Source organism: Glossina fuscipes, unplaced genomic scaffold, assembly GCF_014805625.2.
Source record: "Glossina fuscipes isolate IAEA_lab_2018 unplaced genomic scaffold, Yale_Gfus_2 110, whole genome shotgun sequence".
Lineage (NCBI taxonomy): Eukaryota > Metazoa > Arthropoda > Insecta > Diptera > Glossinidae > Glossina > Glossina fuscipes.
In genome coordinates, this window is record NW_023998453.1 from 1,130,257 (window position 1) to 1,156,853 (window position 26,597).

Here is a 26,597-nt window from a genome sequence, read left to right on the forward strand (position 1 = left end):
GTTTTCTGAAGTAAATTGACCGCAGAGCTGCTTCCACTTTCTTCATGTCATTTTTATTATTTATTTTTCTTTGTTTTTCTTTTTACTCACTTGTAATCGTTTCCCGCGATTGTACCGTATGAAAAAAAATGAAATGGAAAAATGAATTTTCAAAAGTTCTAGCCAACTATTGAATAATTCTGACAAACATTTAATGTAAAAAGCAAAGCAAAATTGATCTCTCTACTCTGCTTCACAGACGGTGTTAAGAAATATATATCAAAAAACTTCTTATAAAAATAAAAATTTCCATGTCTGTCCACACATAGCTTTTAACCCAGAATTTCAGAACCTTGTAAGTAAGAAAACTAGCTCCCTTAATTTTTTCTGCCCCTTTCAGACATTTATCTGAAAAGCGAAATAATTTATTTTTAGGCTGCTTAGGTTAGGTCCACAAGAAATCGCTTTGAAAGCAAAGCAATCAAATCATTTGTGTTGAATAGCTTTCGATGATTAAGTTAAAGGGAACTTTTCATACTCATGCCAGAAAATATCCTTAAAGACAGCTGAAAGCCAAATGATGATGTTACTTGAAGTTTGTGGAAATTTTGATTATTGGTAAAATAATTGGTTCTAAACGAGTCGGTTTATATTTGTGCGAATATATGCAATAGCTAGAGGGAGTTGAGATAGGCTCACATTATATTAAACTTTTTTGTCCAATTGTCTGTCTTTTGGTCTTGTGTTCACCCCATAGTTCTCAATTTTTCCGATATTTGGGGGAAATTTTGTTTTGGCCTAAGGACGAACACTAGTGATAATGATTCCGATGGGGACATTCTTCGACCACTTCCAATATAAGGCCTTATTTTAAAAACTGATTTTATGAATAACTATATCAAGCGAAGTCGTACACTTGTTCTCTCTCTCTCACGTTCCAATTCTCTGCAATTTGTTTGTAGTTTGAAATGTTGATAATCACACAGTTGATGATGTCCGTAAGTAAGAGACTTCTCGAAACGTATGTTTGAAGTGTGCTTTCGCTTATTATCCCCGAATAATGAAACGTAATATACGTTTTGCTGTTGTAATGACTCTATACGCAATCAATTAGAATCAGAGATAATATGTTTTTAGAAAAGAAAAGCAAATTTTTGATTGGCAACAGCAAATTTTAATAAACATTTTTATTTTGATATATATGTATGGATAATGTTTTCATTTTCTTTATGGAATTTTTTAAAATTATTTAACATTTATTTAATAAAAACAAAAAGTCAATGAGAATAAATAATTGAAATACAATTATTAACAATAAATAATATAAATATATATATAAATATGTATGTATATAGGCATCTTTTACTTATAGATTAGATTATGTATAATGCAAAAAACTAAAACAAAAGAAAACAATCACTTAACTCACAACAATTCTTTGCGCAAATAGTTTATAGAAGCAATCGTTTATAAATATTTAAAAAAGCTAAAGACGAAATTAATTCATATATTATGTACTATTAGCCTTATAAAAACATAACTAAATAAATAAATATACATAAAATATGTATGCATACCCTTATATGCGTACATGCATACATACATGTATATAAACATTTATTTATTTATTTATATATATATGGAAGGATATGAATAAGCTTCTGCTGCATTCCACATATATTTTAAGAAAAATGGCACGAGTTATTTTATTTAATCTTTCGTCTATCGTTAAGCATTACTTCTCTTATCCCCCAAAAATGAACATAAATTCTGTGCACAATCCATTTTTTGGCTATCAGCATAAAATTAAAAATCTTGCTCGAATAGATAACAAATCACTGGTTAGTAGCCAGCATCAATCATACGGGGCAAGGTTCCCTGATAACAGCGGGGACAGTAGTACATTACAGTTCCATGCTGCTAACGTTTTCTGACCAAATTTTGTTACATGTATGAGACAGAATTTCTTAACTTAATGACTTATAGCGTATTGTGTCTGTCTTATGTCCCAATTTAATCATTTATTGTTGGCAACGGTCTCTAGTGATGGTTTCATTCGATTGGGAGGAAACTACATTAAAGCATACTTTGCACTCTGCAGCACTCTGAGGACGGCCTAGATATTCATTTTTATTATTTGTATTTATTGTCGATATTGCTGGTTCATCTAGCTTCCTATATGGAGTCTTGAACATCGTAGCACATCCAAGCCGATTTTACCGGTTCAACTAGTTTCCTCCACGGTTACATGGGTTTCGGATATCATACCGCACTCAATGTTCATCACCTGAAGGGATTAAGTATAACTATCCCTCGAGTTGGGCAAGTAACTACGAGTAGTTTGCCCAAAACTCTACCTGTGTAAAGCTCTTAAAAATCGGTATAACCTATACTAGTAGTACAACTATTACTACGTAAAGCTTAAAGACAATACATCCAGACTGTCTCTTGGAAAAACAGCAGGAACTTATTCAATATCCCATATGTATATATATATATATATGTATGTGTTTGTATTGTACATTTTCGTATAACCTTTCTTAAGGTTAAGATTTATGTTAAACGTTTCATTAAAGAATTTTTTATTTTCAATTCATTTATAATATTACGAACATGTATATAAATATATGTATATTTTAAAGGGGAATGGGAAAGATAGAGAAATAGAAGAGACAAGACAAGAGAGCTATAAGAATTTCCCTGGAAACATTTTATATTATATGTGAGTATATTGTTGTATGTAAGTAATTTTACTATGGTTTATGGTTTAAAATTTTCTTTCGCTATATATTTAGTTCTATTCTATTCTAAGCGTATTGCCCTGACCCCTTTATTAATGGCATTCATTTCAAAAATACGCCCCTCAATTAAAGGCTACAAATGCGTACGTTTTTTTTGTGCAGTGCTTCCAATATCCATTACCAATGGATGGCATATTTCATAAATGGGTACTTTTAAGCTCGTTCTCCGGACCCCCAAGCTTAGTTGTGAACTTGAATTGGGTCCAAAAGATCGTCATCTAGGATCGCTACTCAATTCAGAATTTTGCAATTCGGATTCATCGCCCAACGAATGAGCTGCAGCGCTGGGCGTTATACTTGGTGTTCGAATGCCGCCAATGCGTATCGCTGATAGATCGGAACCGCGTCGTGAACTTTTCAAATTTAAACTTTTACGTAGGCAAAAGCAACGGCAAATAATCCGTTTAAAAGCAAATCGAAAATCCTTAGAGAATAATGCATAAATCATTGGATTTACTGCAGAATTGCAATAACCCAACCAAAATATTACCGAAAATAGTAAAGGATCAATGCAATCCTCACAGAACGAACGTATTATATACATGGTAAAGAATGGCAACCAACAGAATATGAAAAGACCAACAATTATAGCTAAAGTTTTGGCTGCTTTCGTTTCCATACGGAATCGTTTAACTTGCGCCTTAATGTTGCGTTTGCCCATCTTTTTATTGTTTCTAATATTACCGAGTTGAGAGCTTTGATCGTTAACGACCGATGGTCGTCTTAACATATCAGGCATTGTCTTACCCACTTGTAGGTAATAATTACTGCTTTGATGACTACTATACAATTGAGATTCGGTCATATTTCGTCCATTTGTTGAACTATAATGAACAGCGTACAGCATATTACCGCTACAAGTTGATGGCGTGCGCTGTTCCCTTTCGTGGTGCTGAGTTTTCGATTGTTCATGATGATCGTGAGAAGTAGTCATTGCCGTTATATTATCACTTGAAGGATATGATACTGAAATTTTGATTTTATCATGATTTGGATGATAACGCCTTGTCGAGTATTTGCTTAAACGTTCCGGTGATGGTGTGCCTATAGTTGTGGATGTACTATAAGTACTACCGTTGCTATGCGTCGAATCAAGCGCTGTCGATCCACGCCCGCGATGTATACGCAATGTTAAACGTTGTTCATCGAAACGTGTACCGACACCTTTGGAACCTGAAATTGATGGAAAATTTGTCATCAAATAAATGAATGAATGCATGATTTAAGTTACACTAAGAGCATCGAAAAACTTTTATAAAATAACGCTGTTGACAGATATTAGGAAAAGAAACACAGTAGAAAGAAATGATCGGTTGAATTGCAAGATTGATGCAATGTTCGAAAAAGTCCTATAAACTAAAATTGTAGAGAATTCTTCAATTTCAACTAAATGGAAAGATGTCTTCAACCAAATCATGGAAAACGAGTAAATCGATGTAAGAGAAATAAAAGAAATTTAAAACGCGTAAAAAAAAAAAAACAAAAAAAAAAAAATCTCTTGTTTTTTGCGAACGAAACTTAGACATTCATCTCAGCTTTAATTTTCGAAAATCTTTAGCATTTGCTACATCACCAAATTAAACAGACTTACATCGATATTATTATTATTATTGAGATTATCATTGCTAATGTAGCCAGAGAATAAACTGCAAGACTAAAGTCTTAAAGCACTAGCATCGGCTTAACATCGGAAAACTCTGCCACTCTTGAGATTTGGACCCGCGACAATTGGGGTGTTAGTCGCGACTTTTTGCCTACTCAGACGGATTACATCAAAATATATTCAAGCATACTACGGAAAATAAAAAAAATTAACATCGACAACAACACTTACAACAACAACATTTCTCAAACAATATATCCAAAAAGAAGTTCATTCTAAATAGAGCAATAAGCACTATACCTAATGTCAGCCTCTGCTAGGATGAGTAAGCGAATAGTAAAGTTTGTAAAGAGAAAATTTTACATGAGAATTCCAATTATCGGGTAGCCCAGACGGTGCATCAACTTTGAGCTTTTGTTCTTTCAGCGGACTTTACGTGGGATTTGCCCTCGGTTCTCATTTTTAGTGGATGAAAAAGTAGTGTCTGCATACGTTCATCTAAAAAGCGAGTACATCTGGATCGCCTGGAAATTAACTGCTTATAGATTGCTATAAGGCAACGCGCCTAAAGGATCAGCCTCCAACTATATGTCGGCCAATAAATTTCGTCCACAGCAAAACAAAGCTTCATTGCGTAAGGCATAGTTTTCTAATCTACCTACGTGTATTCAAATGATTCAAAAAATTCTTCGCATTTTCGCAGTTTTTTCCTTCTTTGATTTTATTTATTTTAGGAAAACTAAAGTAAAGGGAATTTTTTGATGAAAAATCAGTATGCATGGCAAGTAAGGTATTTTCTGAAAGCAGATATTCTTGAGAACTTTCTTTAAAGGAGAGTTTTTCATGGTCATTATCATAGTTTCACTTTTCATTTAAAGTTCGGCATGAAAAAACTGAAAAAACATATAAAAAATTTCTAGTGCAGTATGGCCGAAAATTATGTGGTTAACACGACTTCTTCTAATACAGCGCTTCACTTATTATCAACCGTATACAGGCTTACTTTTTATGGGAAGAGCTCTAAAAACGAAAGCCTTGCGCTCGCAAATGTCCCAAATGTAAATTTAAATCTCGATTCGCCATAGTAGACTAATTCTCATTGCGAAATATTAAAAATGTTCTCTTAATCTTAAAAAAAGATTTATTTTTTGCAGGAATATTTGTATGAAGAGAGAGTTGAAAAGTTGATATCAATTCCTTTAGTACGCCAAAGTCCAATATCTCATCAATTTTTATCGAAAAATATTCAAGAATAGGAAAAAATTTCGTTAAGCTTACATAGCATGTTACTTTTAAAAATTTTATTACATACTTTTTATAATAGCTTCTTGATAACAACAAAAATTTTTTATTAAACAAAATATTCGGTCGGAATTGACTTTAGTTCTTTTGAAAGAAAAAGCATTTCAGATAAGCATTTTGAGCTTAACTGCTTTTATGAACAAGGCAAGAAAACATGTAATACAAACACGTGTAAATATGTGTGCGATTATTTTTTATGTGCCTAACCATCTTCTCATATGTGTAGCAGTGTGTTGCATGTCACCACTATTAGGAGAATTGTTGAGACATATTTTTATGGAAATTTCATATTCAGTGTTATTGTAGATGCTTGCTTAACTGGGTGCTCTGTCTCTGGTGTTGGCTTTTCACCCACACGTAACTTAAAAGAGATTACTGTAAATATTTCAGTGATATTCCCGAAAGTCTATTCAAATTGATTACATTACATTTTAGCCAAAGTGCCGCAGAATATCATTCACGTAATATGAGTGTGTTTATGTAAAGCGACAAAAACAAAAAACGCTACCTTTGTAATAATCGATGATTGCAAAATAAGAATAAGGGGCAACAATCTGTCCCAAAGGGGTTAGTAAAGTGCTTTTTCAATTTTACAACCTAAGAAATCTTTAATTAATTTCCAAGAAATTAGAGCGTTTTCTATAAAATTCAATCAATGATTTAAAAATGGTTGCAATGTTAAATTCTCTTTGCGAGAACTTCCTTTCCTTCCCTCCTTTCCTCATAATAATGAAAAATGAATACTTATGTAGCACATCCATGATTAGATGAATTTTCATAGCAATTAGTGCATTAGCTTTGCTACTTCACCCCTTGTGTCTAGAATTATGTATTAGAGATCGAACAAATAGAGATAGAGAAAAATCTTTTATATTCTTTATCGATTCGATTCAGCAATGTCGGTCCCTACGTCCCGTTGTGCAAATCCCAAGTTTAAACTTGAACAAAGGCGTAAATACTCTCACAACTGCTAAAAATCACTTTTAATATCGATTTGAACGTTTATCGACACTTTGTGGCGTTTGATGACTTTATGTTATTCGCCTCAAGTCCTATATCATTTTCGTATTAATTATGTTTTATGTGGGATTTTCAACAAGTAAGCAAATTTTGTTCAACTATGGCCGCATTTTCTGCACTCGTTGGCTTTTTAAAAAAAAAAAATATTTTTAAAAATATTAAACCTACACTATATATTTTGTAATTTTTTTTTTTTTTTTTTTTGTTTAACATGGCTCAAGGGATAGTCATCTATCTATTCGTGTAATAGGATGACCATCAGAAAGAAATGAGGAAAGGGAAAGAGATAGGAAGGTCGTGATTACAGCTTAGCGAGTCTGTGCTCTGTCAGAGTGAGCGTTCGCTAAACTACGGCCAAAGAAAACTTCATCGCATTAAAGATTTGAACTTACGAACTAATGCTAATATTGGGTGATGGCGGCTCCACAAACATGATGCATTTTAGATGGATAGACGGCCATTTGATATCGATCCGAAATATATACAATATCTCTGCACTAACTTCTTTATGTCGGTGACATATTGATATAATTAATATACATTCATCGTTCAGTGGTGAATATACATACGAATGCTGTAGCGAAGCCAAACAACTGATAATTATTGAATATTTATGATAACGCTTCAGGCATAATATGCCAATTAAGTTAACCGAATAAACGGAGATATAAGTAATGACTGCACCCATCCGTCGCATCACACGTAGACAATTTTTTCAATACAATCGAAAACAATCGTAGATATGCTTTTTTTGGCTACTCATTGAGGAATGGTAGATTCAATAAACCGTAACAGTGTCAGTATAATTTTGGAAAGCATGAGACACCGGTGAATAAGCCCCAGGAAATAAGTAAAAGAGGAAAATTTGATTTTATTCATCAACATAGCTATTCCACAAAGCTATTGCGCAATCAGTCTAAAATGAATTTCACTCATTTTCTTACTAATACAACTTTTCACACAATTGATGAACACAAAATCAAATTTTTCGAACGAAAATTATATTGGATTATTCGCAAAGTCATTCCGTCTTCTATTTTGTATAAAATGCAGAACGATTTTCTTTTACCAAAAGAGTTTGGAAAATTTCGTAATAAAAAGTCAGATATTTTAAGTCTTGAAGTAGACTGTTTCTTTCCACAATATTGTCACAATATTAGTCCCTGTTTATATGTCTCACAAAAGCTTGAAATGAAATTACAAAAGTGAAAAAGAAAAGAATTTAATGAAAGGGAGGATAATTGTTTTGCTTAAGTTCAAAGCACACTTGATGAAAAATTATTGCAAATTAAACTAACACATTGCAAGCTTGTAAAATTTATTTGACACCTTTTTTTTAACATCAAGGGAGTATTTTTTAATCAACGTGACTGACATACAATCATCATAATGTATCTAAGAAAAAATTCATTGCTTTGATGCTACAAATTTTGAAGTCTTCTCTTTTAATAGCGTAGCTGATCGCTCAGGAGTCCCTATGCGTGTAATACGATGATGGTTAGAAAGAGGTGGGGAAAGAGAATAAGATAGCAAGGTTGTCGATCACGGTCTATTGGGTATGTGATCAATCGATGTATTGTGTCTTTTCGGACGGATTATTTACTACAGCTTCAAAGGAAGCTCTATCGCACAGTCAAAAAATTACAAATAGGCGTGTGACGTGTGAGCTAATTAATGCATTATCGTAGTGCCATATCCATGACTGGTTATTTCGCAATTCCGAATGTTTTAGTATTGCTTCACGCAGACAGTGTATAACTTCAACTTAATAGTCCTTCTTGATCATAGGACCATCTGGAAAAGAGGTCACGATGCACCACGTTATTGTAATCGAAGAAAACAGCGAGCAATCTTTACATTAGACAATATTTGTACCCTTACACCCATCCTTCGTCATCTGTTATCACACTTTCGGGCAACTCGGGATCGTTGCTTACGCCATTCAACAACTCTTTAAACGAAGCTCATGCAACGGCTTTTCCTGATCAAAATTTAGCAATTTTAGTGCCCACAGCATTGAGAAAAATTGCGTAGCCTGAGCCAACCGATTCGCCGATATTCTCAGCAACTTCTCTAATAATGATTTAACGCTTCTCCATAATATTTTTTCTCACCGGTACAACTTTTTCATCGCTTGTAGAAATACTCGCACGTCCAGGGCGGGCATCCTCATTAAGATTTTCTAAGTCTTCTGCGAAGAGGTCGTACCACTTAGAAACGCCTTTTTATTTGTTCAAAGTATACTCGCCAAATGGCACAGTCAACATTTAAAGTTAGTTGGAGCACCTTATTTCACTTTTCACACAAAATTTTGTACAGATTCTTTAACCCACTTTAGGGAGCAAAAAAAATCTCTACACCCACCAGAACACGTATAACTTTTTTAGCTCGCAAAAACAAACTAAAAATGAAAAATGCTTGATAATGTCAACATATGTCGGAGACATGTGTAATATCGAAAATCAAATAGTCAAACTTTTTTTGGAACACATCTCCACATGAGCAGCATCGCAGCCATCTCTTCTAGATTGGATTCTAAATCGATTAGGAAATGTGTGTCTCAGCTTTGAATCTGCTACCATTTCTTTTGGCGACTCTTACAAATCAAGAAAAATAGAGGGTCAAAATGATTTCCATTGGTAGAAGTCGATATATGTCAACAGCATCTCCGAAAACTAGATCAGATAGAAAAGAACTGAAAAAATTAAAAAAATGCTGGAACGTATTGCTTGCAGAAAAATTTTTTTTTTTTTTTTTTTTTTGAAGATCGAAAATTAGAAGGAGTGAAAATGACGTACCCGGTAGTTTTAGTGTTCGCTCGATTTTCTAAACGTACTTGAAAATGTTATCTAAGAGTCGAATATAAATTGAGTTTGTTGCAATTGTGAAATCTCTTATTAACTTCCGCAACGTCTGGTGACGACGTTGATGATTTTATCAAGAGTAAATTAAATTTTGCAGATTGTCATATTTTGTCATACTTTGTTGAACTTTCTTCTTATTTTTTTTTTTTATTTTTTTTTTTTTTTATTACGAAATCTAATCAATTTGCTTCTATTCCTTATACTTACTCTACTGCACTGACAAGCATTTGTTGCGTCATGCGTCAAAACGAAATGAAAATTATTGACTTTAAGTAAAAGCAAATTGTTGTAAATTTTTGTTTTTGTTGTCGTTTTTCTTGTTCCATAAATCTGTTCACAGTTGATGGTTTTATTTTTACACATACAATTAAACTAATTGCTATTTTAAACATAATAACAAAACGTTACATTACAAATACTATACTTTCATACATACATAGTTTAATGCTGAATACTTATTTATTTTTATTTTTTTTTTTTTCACTCAAATATTTGCTCTTTTATAACTAAAGTAATTACAATTAATTTAATATTTAATGACTTAAATTAATGGTTTACTTTTCTGATTTTTGTGTGTGTAATTACATCAAGTCTGGTTATTCTCGTAATTATGCTTTAATAGAACTTTGAGTTATTCTTTCCATATTGTATATAGTGATATAATATATATATTTTGGATTTTGGTTTGGCAAGAAAGTAGTTTCGGTATCATCACGTTACCTTGGGTTTGAAGTGACAAAAGAAAAATACTAAAAAGGATAATTGTCCATATTACTAACTATAACTACAGCAGGCACACTGAAGTGTGAACTTCCAGCGACGACTACTTTATAGGGAAACCAAAGGTATTTAAGAGAGAATTTCCTTTTGAGATGTCCGCTGCGCTAGAGACTTGAGAAATGTTAATTGGGCTGAAGAGTGTGTTGGTATGTTTGCATCGATATTTTTCTCACGGCCATTAGAATATATGTGGGAAAGATAGCAAAGCCTTCTGTTCGGGGCTGTATGCTAAATCCAAATAGAAATGTAGCTATGTATTGCTTGAGAGACATCCAGTGGTTCCATAAAACAATATTTCGCATCACAACGGCTAAAAGATCACTGATAGAAGATATTTTCTTGAAAGCGGGGTTGGGTTTTCGGAGATTTTCGCGTCAGCATTAAATACTTAATAGATCTGGGCTTTTATAGAGGAAACGATTTGTGCATAGTCAACTACTATCACAACCTCTCGTATCTCATGTGAACAGGCCCACTGTAATATAGGGATTTGTTGCTAAAACGGACGAGGGATAACACATTATATTTACCCTTTTCCCATATCGCCCTAAAACATTAAGCATTCGTATGCAGGCGTCCACGTAAAACCCAAAGAACAATTTGAAGGGTAAGCTAAGTGCAAGTTAGCCCTTCCGTCGAAAAGCATTTGTTACGCTAACAATTCGGTCTCATGTAAAGTTTCTTATACTCTTAAATAGGAAGTTTATGATATTATTAAAGGGTTTGCCGATTGACTGACTGGGAAATGATTCTATACAAAATCAGAACTGCCCGGGAGAGTTCTTCATCTCTGAAGAAAGCTAAATAAAAGAAACGAAAAAAAATTAGATTCGAAAAATGAAAAGACGCTTAACAGAATTCATATCAGATAGAATACAATTCCAAATCAATTGAAGAAGAACTGAAAGAAGCAGAATAGGTTTCGAGTCTTTTTGTAAAATAATTCTCAACAGCAAGAACTTTAAGAATTCTGAAGACATGGCCAAACGGCTACAAGAAAACTGTAACAAGAAAAGTGAAGCTACAGAAAAGCTAAACAATAAAAAATTAATAAATATTCTTGATAGTCTAGAGTAAACTAGGTACAGTTTTTCTATATCCTATAAGGCAGTAGAAAAAAGGAAGTGAAGTGATTCATAACATCAGATGGAGTGGTAGCAGGGAAATCCTCCAGTGAGCAGACATTAGACCTGTTAATTTTTGTTCGATGTTCGTTTTTTCTCCCCTTATATAAATTTTTCTTTTTTCTAAGCCCTACAATGAGTAGAGATAGACCCACTCCCCCCTATCACTTGCTGAGTCGATTAAGGCTGGTCAACCTAAAGGTGGAAATTTTTGAAATATTTTGATGAAATTTGCTATATCGACATGCTTTGGCCCAAGGGCGATTGGTTCGAATCGGACATCACTTATTACATCACTTTCCATATAACAGCTTATTCTTTTGTAAAGTCTTCGTATGAATAATTGTGCAGTGGTGTGGGGTATTGCCGGATTGCCTGGGTGGTGCCGGATTGGCAAAAAAAAAAATATGATAATACATGTGAATATTGAGTTGAGAATCTACCTTCACATAAGCTTTCTTCAGTCGTAACAGGGTCGATAAAAATCATTATGTACGTTCACAACAGCTTTCATAGGGCCAAACTGATGTCATTTGCTTACCATTTCTTTGGATGTTTACAAGATTTTTGCATTGCAATGCTAACGCCTTCTGTAGAAACTGTTCTCACAGATGATTAACGATAGTTCCTTTTGAATTTCATAGAATCAATTTCAATTTTCATAGAACTAGGAATTGCTAGACTCAATGGAAAGGCATATAGTTGATTCGAATCAATTTCAAAGAAAATTTTTGTATTTTCATCTGAACAAGAAATATATATAAAAAAAAAAACAAAAGACGAAACTACTTTCTTGTCAAATTGTGTTTTTCGGATGAATTGTTTGGTTAAATGAATGTGTTAGCGAGTGCGCATTAAATAGTTTATAAATAGTAATTATTTCATTTTAATTATGATTTTTATATATTTATTTTGAATTAAATTATTGCCATATGATTACACAACTTCGTTTTCTCTCATAGAGTTTTCATAAAGAGACACAATTAAAAATAAAAATTAAAAATTAGTAAAAAAAAAAAAAAAAAAAAAAAAAAAATTAAGAAATTTAATTAAATGTAAATATAAATATAATGAAATTATTATTGCGCTTCCTTAGTTTGTCGGAAGTGAACATTGTTTGCATTTGTGTCTTTTGTTTGCTTTTTGCATTATTTTTGGTTTTATTAGAGCATACGTCCTTTAAAGTATACGTCCCTTACAGAAACCGCTACGACGACCGACTAGCGTACGTTCCTCAGACTTTTTGTTTACCCGTTTATTTTGTGGCAGTGAAGCGGTACGCTGTAGCGGTTCATCAAAACTATTATTAATTAGTCAGCTAAAATCGGGACCATCACCGTCCCCGTCCGCATCGCCGTCGCCATCGCCATCATCTGAGCAACCCGAAATAGTTTTATGGAATGTGGCCGGTGCCATAAGAGCCCGAGCTGCGATCATTTGGAAATTTTCCGAAGCACGAAAACCGCTACGCGTACAAACACAACGGCACACAATACGTTTAAAAGCGATACGAAATTCATGCGAGAACAATGCATAGATAACCGGATTAATTGCCGAATTGCAATAGCCCAACCAGAAGAGTACCGAGAAGAGGGTAGCCGGTATACAATGATCGCAAAAAGCCCGTATTAAATACATGGTAAAAAATGGTAACCAGCAAAAAATGAAACCGCCAACAATGATTGCTAAAGTTTTTGCAGCCTTAGTCTCAACTTTGAAACGTTTCACTTGAAAGCGAACGCTTCGTTTGCCTCTCTGCTTTTTATCCTGTTTCTGTGAACTATCTCGAACAATTTCCACATCATCTCTTTGATGATTTAAAGCCATAGTCGAGGTATCTGTACTCGTGAAGGCCTCATTATTGAAAGTCGTTTCGCCAATATTGCAAAGGCCGCTCTTAAATGATCCCCTTTGTCCATTGGTAAGACTTAGCGTTTTTTGCATTGTACTACTAGCAGCGACCCCTTCGTGCACCGTTAATGCTTTAAACGTTGGGGTGGTAATCGTTCGTTCACCACCACCACCACCAGATTCCATCATATTGTCCGATGAAGGAAATGACACTTTAACCGTCACTTTTTCATGCTTTTGCTTAGTTAAACGCATCGAAGTTGCTCGCTTCGGTAAGATTAAATTGGAGGAACTTTGTTGTTGTAGCTGAGAATGTTGCAAACCATATAAAGTTTCATCGCCATTACTATTCACACTCAACATTGAAGACATCGAATGCATCGATAGTGGCGTACGTTGCGTTGTGGTGCAGGGTCTTCCTCGGTGTATGCGTAACACTAACTGTGTCTCATCTGGACGATTGGTGTGAGATTCATGGCCGCCTGTAATTGCAATTTATTAAAAATTGCAAATCTTGCTAAAGGATGTAAATCAATGTCTTTTTTTTTTTTTTTACTGTGATATGTGTTTAAGTACAGGGAAGGTTTTAGAAAACAAACATTTAAAAATTTATAAACAAATAAAATTAGTAACACATTCCAAACGCCCGTTTACAAAAAAAAAAAAAAAAAAGAGAGAATATCTTTAAATAATGTATTTTTGTGTAGAATTTACATTTTGGGGTTTTTTTTTTTTTTTTTGCTTTTGGTGGTTTTTGGTTTTTAATGTTTGGTCAATATTCTAAAGGGTTCAGTATGGTTGCATACAATTAAACTAACCCAACTTAAAAATGTTTTAAAAATAAAATAACATTAAAATTTAATTACAAAATTTTTAATACAATTTATTAAGTATATAAAATTAAGTTTGAAGAAATTTTTCAATATACATACATACATACATACATACATACGTGTGTGATGAACAGATGTTACGTACAATGGAAATTTATCGTTATTCCTAAAATTTTCATCTCATTTGATAAAGTAATAAGACTCAAATAACGCCCAGAATTGATTTTTGCAGATGCGACTTAACTTTATAAACGAGCCGATATCTCCGATTTATCTTAAACTTCGAGATATTTAATTACGTCTATGCGCTATAGTAACAATGCAGCAGTGATAAGATGTAGTTGGTTTTTCCTTTTAGACTTCAAAATATATTAAAGCGTATGACACATAATATGCAAAACTCTACAAAGATCCCCCTTATATAAATAGAATATGCTCAAGTCCGCATGGCATTTCGGTACTAAGTATTTTGCATCAAGATCCCCAGCAATATATCAAAGTTAGTAAACTAGTGAATTAGTAAAATGCAAACTAATGCAAGTCTAAGCAAAAGAAAGAAAAAAATTACAACATATTTCTCTATACTTTTTCCCAAGCTGTCGTCCTTTGTATAAAGCTTTTGCCTTAAAGGTACCGCCTAACATTATCAGCAGTTAAGTTAACATATTCCGTAATATTTCATTACAATAACGAGCAGACTTGTATAGGATAGGTTGGGTATTTCGTGATATGCACAACATTTAATCAAGCAAAGATGTTAACTAAAGGTGTTTGATTGTCAACTCAAGTGAATTGTCAACTTGAAGCGATAGCTATTGAAATTTCATAACAGCGGTATTAGTGATCCTACCTTCATTATATTCTAAATAATGGAATCGCTTTTCGATGACAAGAAACCAATCTTTTCTCAATCTCTTTCCGATATTCCATGTTGACGCTGAAAGCGGTGGAAGCCGAAAGTGTTGGTCGCACCAGAACACATAAAAAAAAAAAACCTTGATAATTATTGTCATTAAATTTAAAAGTCATGCCTATCATTTCAAATCAATCAAAAAGCAGCGCAATCGCTACTTTTGATGAAAAGTCATTCTTAAGGAAGCTATTTTCAGCTGCGTTGGCAGGAAACCACGATTCGAAACAAGAATTGCTATCTCGGTCATGCACAGCTATCGTTCAATAAGTAAAAATCTCTGGTTACTCATATAGAATCGCACACTTACATGTGCGAGCTGTGTTCCATAAAAAAGCTGACTCTTTATTTCTTCGTCGAGAAGTATTTATTTTATCACGAATGCCGACTTTGTCCTCTTTAAAGTAATTCGCCTTAGATGCAATACACCTGTGGCAAGGGTTTTTCCAATTCTCAAAGCACTTCTACTTCGCAGTTTTTGATATTGCCTTGAGCTCTCGCCGCGTTGCCGGTTTTATCTCCTTGATCGCAGCAAAAATTCATCTCTTCATAGGTGTTTTCCGTTTTGGGAACAGTAAAAGCTGACAGTCTTTCTTTTGCAATGAAAACGAGCCATTTGGTTCTCTTTGATGGAGGTCATCTCGTGATTGATGGCCAGCGATATCAAGAGCGCAGTTGTGTGTGCTGGGCGATGACAACCTTGGAAGCATTAACTTCCTTGAGAAAGGATATCTTGGATAGTCCAAAGGCAAGTATGGTTGCGGCCGCGTACAGTATGAGAGCGCCCGAACCTCTATAGCTTGGTGTAAGTTCTTGCTTGAACAGTAAATCAAGAAGTTAAAGGGTGTCCGCGATGGTCAAGTTGCCCAAAAATAGTATTGCTCCCGTAGGAAGATGCACACTACCCATCGTAATGCCGGACGAATGTTTTCTTGCGTGACTGCTTGGGCAGGGCCCTTCGGGGAGTATTCGTGGTGCCTGTGGTTGCCTCAAAGTTTCGCGGGATGCTATCTAAGAGGTGCTTAGATAGGCCTCGTCGTAAACCGCTAAACGAGAAATTGACCCTCATCCATTTCCTATTGCATTGCTTTAGGGTAGCGAGGCCCCCTTCAATGGGGATTGTCTTTTTCCCTGTGGGATCCTCAGTCCACTGATTTTGTTTGCCAATGGTTGTAAGCAGCCCGTCTGATTAAGGCTTCACACCAGGTGCGTTAAACCCCACACAGATATCTTCTACATATATCGTATATATATTATTATCACTTTTTATTCGCTACTTTTATCGGCTTATGATTACTCACTATTAGTAATAAATAATAATCAAAAATAATAAATCGTAATACTTACGAATAATACCTCATACCTAAGTTATAGAGTATTAGTGGAAGATAACGAAAATTAATCTTGGATACTAAATACATGTTTAACATTCAGAATCAACTTAGCTCCCAAAATTGCCGAAACTTTTTAGGTAAAGAAATAGCATGAGATTGTCCGTCTGAAAAAAACTTAAGGTACACTACAAAAAAGGGTTAAGAGATAATTAGTTTCTCTTCATTTTATCTTCATATTGTTACGGAAACCCCAAATGTAGTTGATTCCAGCTAAGGCATTTTCTAAAATAATAAATTCCTTAAAGAGGAAAGAATTCAAATCTTCATTCATTTGCGAGGCGTCATGCAGCTGCAGACCGATGAAAGCGATTAGCGGAAAAGCAGACAGATAACAACAAAGTTGCAGGCCGATGAAAACGGTTACCAACAAAAGCAGGTTAACGAATTAAGAATCAAGTCATAAAATTACGCACTAGTAATATGATGGCAAAAATGTATACAAATAGAATATTTGTGAAAGACAGTAAAGGAGAAAAAGAATATTTGAGTTAAGCAGTCGAAAGTATTGCCAAAAATAATTTGTAAATAATCGCACATTTAAAGCAATATAATTGTAAATAAAAGAACTTTGAAGTGCATTTCTCTTGAATAAAATATCCGCGATCCAGTGATACGGACTGTACCTTGTAAAAGCGAATTTCATAACAATATCAATATGCTTCGAATGACTTATGAGTGCGTTCTGCACATTTCTGTTTACCTTCCGAAATGTTCTCTTTATCCTATTCTGTCCCCTTTTTCTTTGTTTTCAAACACATTTCAGTCAACCTTTAAATATGTTTTAAAAATTTTCGACAGAAAATCAGGACATTTAACTGGCTATTCTAAAACCTAAATATATATCCCTGAGCACAAATCGTTAAGAATTCTTATGGAATGTTTTTGGTCTGTAACCTGCATGAGAATTCAATTTATTGCTAAGCTCTATACACTTTCAGTGCAAATTTTTTTAATATCTGTATAATGATAGCTGTTCGGTTTTCTATCCATCCTCATACACTAGTTTCTATCGCATCCAACGAGAAAGAAAAAGCCCCAAAGACCGTTGCACTATTAGCAAACCGTAGTAAAGCAAGTATTTAAGGTTAAGAAAAGACCTTTAAAATTGAGTTGAGAAAATCTGCATCTAAAATTTACCCCGCACCCCAACAATCTTATTTTCTATTCTCTTCTACTTACTTTCTATACTGAATCTCTTATACCCATCACCGTGATCCTAAGAAAGCTAAAAAAAGTGAAAGAACAAACGGTTCATGCTCTATATTATAGAATGGCCACAGTTGATTTTTTCTACTTTCAAAATAAAAGTTTTCGTCCTAAAGGCATGTGGGCGTTGTAGGCGTGTGCTTTGGAAAATTTAGATCAATTCCAAATTCTTTTGCAAATTTTTAGGTGATGTCTTCATTTTCGCTAACGCGGAGGATGTTTGCCACATACCCCAGAAAATTTGCGCCAACAGATAGATGGACAGAAGAACAGGCGGATAAGTTCGGGTGCATTCCAAATTTGAAATTGGCCAAGAATTTTTTATACTTTATGGGATTTTGAAGCTTGTTTCTGTGCTTTATAAAGTTATTGAAAAAGCAATTATAATTTGACACACTATAATATTGGGTAGGCGTGGTCAATTTTTTCCATTTTTATACATCAATGCTACAGCGTTGCCGATAGAATATACATTCAAATTTTTGCACGTTTATTTGCTATAGTTTATGAGCGATGAGCAAAAAACTAATATTTTCTTTCTTTTGAAAAAGGGAGGTGTTCTCATTCTAAGTGGTGCTGTGGGCGTGCCTCTCAACCGATTTGACCCATCTTCAACATCAACCTGCGTCCAAGAACTTTCAATGTTTCTAACAAATTTGAAGTGAATAGCTTCATTTTTGCGGTCAGGAGAATATTTACAGCAGACATTATATAGGCGGACGGACGGAACGGTGCTTAAATCGTATTAGAATTTGATGCTGATCAAAAATATATGTACTTTGTGGAAGCTTAAAATTTGGGGAGGACAAAATTAATATACTCCTCATCCTTCGGTGATGGGAATAAAATTAAATATGTATTGGAGTATAGAGTTATTGGACCAGGCTTTTGTCGCGGCTTTCTGATCTTCGTTTGCTTACTTCATAGGGGTTTGCATATTTGCAGATTATGTTCTTACCTTACCTTGTAACTGAAAATGAATTTGTTTTATCTGAAAGATTTTTATTTAGAGTTTAAACCATGCTTTAGAAGCTACAAGTTTCGTAATAACAAATAAATAAAAAATTTTTTTTTCTATCTAAACTTTATAAAAGTACTTGAAGTTTTTTTTAATTAAATTTTTATTTCTTAGTTAGCAGTTTTTAAAAATTTTAACATAACCAAAATAACTGAGTTTTAAAGCAACAGAAGTTACAACGATTTTGAAAAGGTTTTATCATACGTATCCATGAAATGTAATAAAACATTTGAAAAACTTATACAATACCTCCCTCAACGACAACAGTTTAGAGGATTGAAAAATTTTAATCTTCATGTAGATGTAACGCGACGTAAAAGCAGAAAGATAATAAATGCAGGACGAAGTAAAGTTGCAAAAAAGACTTTGCTATCCATCACGACACAAGCAGTCCCATTATTCTCTTCAAATTGACTACTATTGTCAAACACGATATGCTCGCTATCGTTGAAAAGAAACATTTCTACGCGACGTCCATGTCATTGATATTAAGCCGTAAACGTTCAAATAATTTCCCAACTTTTTAAACTTTTTGTTTAATTTCTTGGAACATCCTTTTTAAAGTACTTAAGGTATTCACTTTTTTGATACTTTTTGTTTTTTTTTTTTCATTGCGTGCTTTGATTAGCAACTGTCTGTTACATCGGAAGGTTTTAGATAGTAGCACTAGTAGTAATCAACGTTACTCTTGAACGACGCAGTGACTACTTCCTTATCAAGCACCGTCGTTGGGTTTTACGATCAATAAAGTCTGCCCACACTGTACCTTTTTGCGAGATTTGAACACGAATTGTATTACGAACCGTCCCTTTAAGGACGAAAAAAGAAAAGTCTTTCACTTTATACTATGACTGGCGCCAAAGCGTTAATTGATTACGATAATCTGAGTTAATGAAATCGTTAAAAATCGTTATCATTATCTTGAGAACACCCTCCAGTAATTACTTAGGACGCGCTAATATTTAAACCGACAAACCTAACGATTTAAGTGCTCTACAAGATATTATTGACAGTGGTAGCAACCTAAAAAAAAAACAAAAAAAAGTTGATAATGATTTTCGAAGCGGGAGATATTTAAGTAAAATTTCCCATTAGTTTTTGAACACACTATCGCACATCGCCTGTGCGTGTGTATTTTAACGAGTATTTTTTAAATAGGCTTTAGTACTACTTTGTAACAAACCGTTTGAGATAAACTTCACGTTTATATATTTCGACTTTTTTTCACTTATGATTTGTGGGCGAACCGTTGCGCCAATTTCCAAATTTGAAGCGGAAGTCGTCTTAGAAATATTATTTACTATCTATTTTGAATCAACTTTGAAAAAAAAACTATACAACTTTCCAGTAGTGACGAGTAATTTAGAAAAAGTATATATTTTTTTGATAATTATAGCTGGATTAAATGCTTAGAGAACGTCTTACAACACTTAATCATGTGACGAGAAAAATAGCTAAAAAATTTGATAAGATTGGTTCTCCTAAACAACATTTTCACGAGATAACCTTGATTTCACATGACTGATAGCCAGCCAGACATAAAAAGCCAGATGGACCGAATTATTCGCCGAGAGGAGAAATCTGTATGCATACGCTCAAAACCCTGTTACAACCGTTACCTGAATTTGATGTAACGTAATGTTGTGGAGTATCGAAGTAACCTTCACTTTAGTGTTAGAATCAAAAAATTGTAGAGTTTTTACACCCTTCACGAATGGGTGAGAAGTATATTCACTTTGCATCCCGTCCAATATATATATTCTAGTGAAAATCAAATTTTAAGTCGATTTAAGCATGTCCGTCTGTCCAACCGTGTAATATTTGTTATAAACATTCTCTTGTTCGTAAAAATGACGCTATCAACTTCAAATTTGGTAGAAACTTTGGAAGTTCTTGCTCGTAGGTAGGTATTGAAAGTGGGCCAAATTAATCGAAGGAAACGCCCACATTACCACATAAACTGAAAATACCTCCGCTTTTCGAAAGAAACGGTAAACTCGATAAGTCAACAAAAACTTGAACGCATATTTTATAAACAAATGCTGTTGTACAAATATGAGAAAAATTGACCACGCCTTCCCCAATATTATAATGCATGTTAATTGAACTTTTTTTCAAAACCTTTATAACCGCCCAAAAGCAAAGCTTCAAAAACCCCCTATATATTCTTGACCGATGTCAGCTTCGCAATGTACCTAAGCACGTCCGTCTGCTAATCTGTCCATCTGTCTGTTTGTCAGCTAACTGCTTCATACCTGCGATACGCATTCTCCCGTTCGCAAAAATCATGCTATCGCCTATAAGTTTGCAAAATGATTTGGAAATGACCTAAACCGCCTAAACGCCTATGCAACAAAAAGTGCGGGCATCTTTGCTTTGCTTGCACACCACAGAAAACATATAAATTTCCATTTTTACTCTGAAAATAGAAAAAATCAGCCCCGCCCATTCAATATTATAGAATATGAAAACTTAGATTTTTTTTACTTTTTTTTAGTCCCTTTTAAGACGATGGTGACGAGTTTAAATGATTCGATCACGACTGAATATAATTTTCTTTCTTGTTGTTGTTTTTTTTTTCTTTCAAATTTCCAAAACAACATACAAAGCTACAATGAAAATGCAATTCTACTGAAGGGCATTGAAACGTTATCACTTCAGACGAGAATTGAGAATCATGACTAATAACACACGACTTATTATAACTAAACCGCAGTCCCACAGCGTAGGGTTGTTTTCTTAACATAGAACATAGAAATCGAGCTTGTAACAAACAATTTGAATAAATGCTGTTAACGCAATGCTTATGCCTTCCAACTATTTACAGTAAAATCAAATATCAAAAGCCACATTTTATTCTCATTTCGATTTGATTGTAAGACAAACATGCCCTTAAGTTTGCTTAACAAGTTTTATTCGTTTAATCATCTCTTTTGTGATTGCCATCATCAAGAGATAAGATTACAGTAATTTTTGCAATTTCTTTGGCAAAGGCAACCTTGCTTAAATATTGGATTAAGGAAAATATTCATATCTTATTCCCAGGACACTAGATGATTGCAGAGTCACGTCAAGGTAACAGTGAGTAATTGTAGACTTGCGAGAAACCTTATAGCGTCTGCGGTGAAGATCCCTTAGGAAAATCAATGGCAAACAAGATATTTGTTCATTTCAGTTCCATTAACGGCAAACGATTCTACTTTTTTCTTCCCGTTTAAAGCTCGAAAGAGAGCTAAAACGTTCAGAATTGATCAATAAAGAAAAGACAACACACACCACACAAACCACACAACTTTAGAAACCTAGCACGGATTAAGAGAGCGTGGCTGGTAAGTCTTTGTCCATCCACCAGGTACCGGCAGGCAACAGCAGAGCCCCGCCAAAACTACTTTGCTTGATTTTTCGTCCAGCAATACTAATAATATTTATTTCACCAAAAAAATGTCAAAGTATTATCGATTAAATTTGCATAGATTTGGTTTAGCAAGGCTCCCATAAGATATAAAGAAAATTCCTTACAATTATGGCAAAAGACGCCAGAAAGTTTTTTCTTGACCTATTATATGCATATACAAATACTTATCCGGGGTATGCTTCTGAATAGATTTACTTTTGTCACACACGTTCACTCGCCTTCCTTACTAAGTCGTGAAGAGCTCAAGCGAAGGTTTAACCAGTGTAACGGATATCCGCAGGGAATATTAATAAAACTGAACAGATAACTTGAGACTTTTTCCACATAATTTCTAACGCTTAGCTTATTTCGGCAAATCCGATTTAAAGTATAAACTAATATCCCTTGCAAGTGGCAAGTGGCAAGAGGTAAAAAACTATGAATTGTTAAACAAATTGCGAGACGAATGAAAGAAACGCAATGGCACAGATTCGCATCTATTAATTCTGACAGAAGGTACACTGGAAAAAAAAAATGGAATGGAGTACATTCTTCCTTCTTTCTTGTATTATGTCCAACTGAAGAGGAGGAAAGCACAACACATCAGCAAATTTTAGTTTCCTATGTATATTTATATGCTAATGAAAGACTTTTTCCCTTAGCAATCTAAATATATATAAGAGTGGATTTGGATTGTATGGAACTTTGAATATATTACTCTAAGAAAAAGGAAAACAATTGATTTACATAAACTCATCATTAACTGACAGAAAGATAAACAAGAAAATAAAAGCAAACAACATGAAATTAAAATGAAATCACTTTTGATATTTTCCGTTGAAGAAACGACGTCTACTTAAAAGATTTCATTCATGTTAACATCTCATGCCAACGTTTAAACTTATTCATACTTTCGTTACGTATATACGTAATATTCGACATTCGCTTAGGGACATTTGTGACATTGGACTGTTTACTTTTAAAGGGTGCTTAGTTTGGCGAAAGGATATTAAGCTTTTTGGTGACCTGGGCACGACGACGCAGGTGAATGGTTTGTTTAACACGAGACAGTAACGAATAACACCAAGCCAAGAGTCAAATTTCAATAATCGAATCTTTAGAAAGAATATTTCACACGAATGAAATTTTTCCATTGGTTAATCTTAACAATAGACAACCGGAGATCAATACAACATAATGCAAATCCGGATGAGTGGCCGAGTAGGTGAGAATCACGAAAGCCAAGTCTTTGTTCGCGGGTTGAGTTCTCAATGTGGTAGAGTTTGCTTTGGTCATAAGAATAGTGTGCACTTGGTCGGTAGGCCGTTTCTTGCTCTCTCTTCTTTCCGCGCACCATCGTATTACACGAATAGGGGACATTTCCTGACTGATTGGTCATATACTAATAAAAAAAGAATATTAAAAAAAAATTACAATGCAAATGATTGTTAGTTCCTCTTAATTCTGCAGCACTTAACTGCACTTAAGTTGTTAACAGGAAGCTATTCTTGAGATAATGCACTTATGGGAAACAAAAAAAATTTTTTAATTGTTCTATTGCGAATAGAGTGAATTGATTTTTTTCTCTTCTAGATGTATGAATAAAATGTACAGCACCGAAGCACCGAAGCAGCGAAGGTTGGGTATTGATTTTTTCTTATAGTCTTTCCTTGTCGAAGCAGATATAACGAAAATTATTAAATACAAATATGTTTTTATTTAATTTAGTATAACCTGATTATTTAACAAAAATATTCTCTCATTTGTAATTTAATTTCATTCGTTATATATGAAAGTGTTATACATATTTCTTTAACTTGATTTAATATAATTTTGTTATGGAAACACTATTTAACAGTTATTAATAATTTTGTTAAATAACGGAAGCAGTGACCTGAAGAATTCGTCAGAAAAGATACTATTAGTCTTTACACAAAAAAAAAAAACATACTTTTCACATATTATTATTTATTTTATTATTATCTTCTTTTTTTTATTATTATATTCATTATCGTAAGATGGGGGTACACTCATCTTGTCATAATGTTTGCAACACTGAAAACGAAGCTTCACAGGCCCTACGAACTATTTATATTCTTACTTAGGGTCAATGTCCGTATCGTTTCACCCATGTCTGTCCGTATGTCTGTCTGTGTATTGTCTGTTGTTGACACTGCCCTGATCGCAAAAATGTCTTCATCTTCAAGATACCGTCTTTAAAAAATTCTTGCATGCAACCTTGTATTGCAAATCGACGACCACTGTCAAGCGCAAACCGAACGTAACTTCTTTTCTCTGAGAAAAAATTTGTGAATTTTTGCTCATTACTCAAAAATTGTGAAAAATAGAAAACTGAAATATTCTTTATTTTGTTTATGAAGGGGTCCACTATCGGCCACGCCTACCCAAAGTTGTAAGTGATCAAGTTTTAATATTTTCATTTTCTTAACGTTTTCTACCCCCCTACTCATAATGTGAACACACAATGCAGAATATTGAGAATTATTTTACACATTCCTCAGGTGAACAAGTATTATGAACAAGTCTAGAAATGTGTTAGTTTTAAAATAAATATATAAATATAGTATAATGGATCCAGCAACGTAAAGGATTCGTCTTTTCTTAGCAGTATAATGAATTGGTTATCAAATGAAAGGACTTCAAAAGTAGGATGCGAATTGTGTGAATTCTAGATTAATTACAGGTGAACGTCACGACATGGTGTTAATTAATTTTTTGTAGACAAACCCGTCGATAGGGATGTCAAATAAGAGGGCTTTAGGAGTTTCTTATATTTTTGTTTTATATAATATATCTACCGAAAGTTCTGTCCATTATTGGAATAAAGCAAAAATTTCGAATCCGAATAGGAACCAAAACTGCTTGTTGAATTGAATCAAGCCTTTCCTCAATCTGCGCTAATGACAAAAAGAGGATATCGTTCTAACATGATCTTGGCAGTATCGCGGATCAAAGATGGTCGATCGCCCAGAGCGTGGCTTATCAGAAAGGACTAATTCACTTATTCGAAATTTTTCAACTCTTTTTCTGCTAAATGTCCTATCAGGAACTGCATTTTTAGCAAATACTTCCAACAAATTTCTAGATGCTTCTGTAGCGTTTCTTCCTTCTTGGGCTTCGTACAAAATCGCGTCCCTCTTAATGCTAACATCCAACAGCTTCGTTTTACCTAATTTGGCATGTTAGGAATAAAGAGAAAGAGAGTCAGAGAGAGAGAGGGATAGAGAGAGAGAGAGAGAGAGAGAGGACTACTCATATGGCTGGAAACTTACTCTAAACGGATCGGATAGAACTTTCGGATAGATTTAATAAATTATTTTTCCTTCTATTTCATAATAAAATGATGTAAGTATTGTTGTGTTATAGAAAAAAATTTCTCATTAATTTATTACACAATGTACATACATACACTATATGTATATATATTTTAAATAAAATGCATTAGAAAGACTGTAAACATCTCGACAAAGACATTTAGATGTTCATAAGACGAATAAATCGATATATAATAAATATTTTTATATTAATAATTAGTTAATAAAATAGAAAAAGGGTATAAAAATATAAGTAAAATACACACTACAGAGATATATATCTATACATATATATATATATATATACAAAATATATATATATATATATATATACATATATATCTATACATATATATATATATATATATATACAAAATATATATATATATATATATACATATATATATATATGAATGGAAGAAAATCGATAAATAGTAAGGAAAGGAGAAAAAAATTACATACAGTAGAGGAAACTCGAAAAGGAATGCAAAGAGAAATTTACAAAATTTAGAAGAAAATTTTTGGGAAATCTATAACAAACAATCTATTATTATACGTAAATTCTGTAAGTTTAGTTTAGTTACACGATTAATAGGAAAAAAAGTTTTTTTTTTTTTTAAAAGTATGAATGGAAGTTAATGGAAAGTATTTAATGAAAATTGTGGATCTACAAGAAAAACAACAAAACTACTAAAATTCATTATTATTACTATTATTATTATTATTAAGTATGTTCAGTGCTACATTTTATGGAAATTTAATTAAATTTAATGGTTTTTGGTTAAGTTGTTCTTCTTCTTGTCCTTTGGTCTACTTCTTCATATACGCTTTGATATCATTACTTACCTTTAGTGGTTTTGAAGCCTTGATTAATGGCTCTGGTGGTTCGTACGGCAGCACGATAGATACGCCAATAGAAGAACAACATTACAAACATGGGTATGTAAAATGAGCCCAATGCCGAATATAAAACGTAACCACGATCATTTGTCAGCTCACATTTCCAGGGGCATGGTAATGCCAATGTGCTCGTCGTTCCCGTTGCCGTTGCCGTTGCCGTTGCCGTTGCTGTTTCCCTTTCAGTTTCCCTTTGTGCATCTTTTAAATCAAACTTGCTACTGCTAACTAACGTCGTATCATCCATTCCACTGTCATCATATAATAATGTAGATGAGGATAATGA

At 33.7% G+C, this 26,597-nt stretch overlaps 2 protein-coding genes across 2 annotated transcripts in view; both read right to left on the minus strand.

Moving 5' to 3' along the window:
* Positions 1-2,994: 2,994 nt before the first annotated feature.
* Positions 2,995-3,999, minus strand: LOC119638820 (octopamine receptor Oamb-like). Its single transcript, XM_038035845.1, has one exon. The coding sequence runs from the start codon at positions 3,997-3,999 to the stop codon at positions 2,995-2,997; it is 1,005 nt and encodes a 334-aa protein (XP_037891773.1).
* Positions 4,000-9,845: 5,846 nt separating this feature from the next.
* Positions 9,846-26,597, minus strand: part of LOC119638900 (octopamine receptor Oamb-like) — a 95,153-nt gene continuing 78,401 nt past the window's right edge. Inside the window, 2 exon segments of the mRNA XM_038035997.1 lie at positions 9,846-13,806; positions 26,261-26,597. The exon segment at positions 26,261-26,597 is cut by the window's right edge and continues 5 nt beyond it. Of these exon segments, the coding sequence (XP_037891925.1) occupies positions 12,653-13,806; positions 26,261-26,597 (1,491 nt within the window). The 3' untranslated portion in view covers positions 9,846-12,652.

Excerpts from the sequence above, each read along its gene's own strand:
- LOC119638820 (XM_038035845.1), bottom strand. The coding sequence starts at position 3,999 with ATGCATTCATTCATTTATTTGATGACAAATTTTCCATCAATTTCAGGT.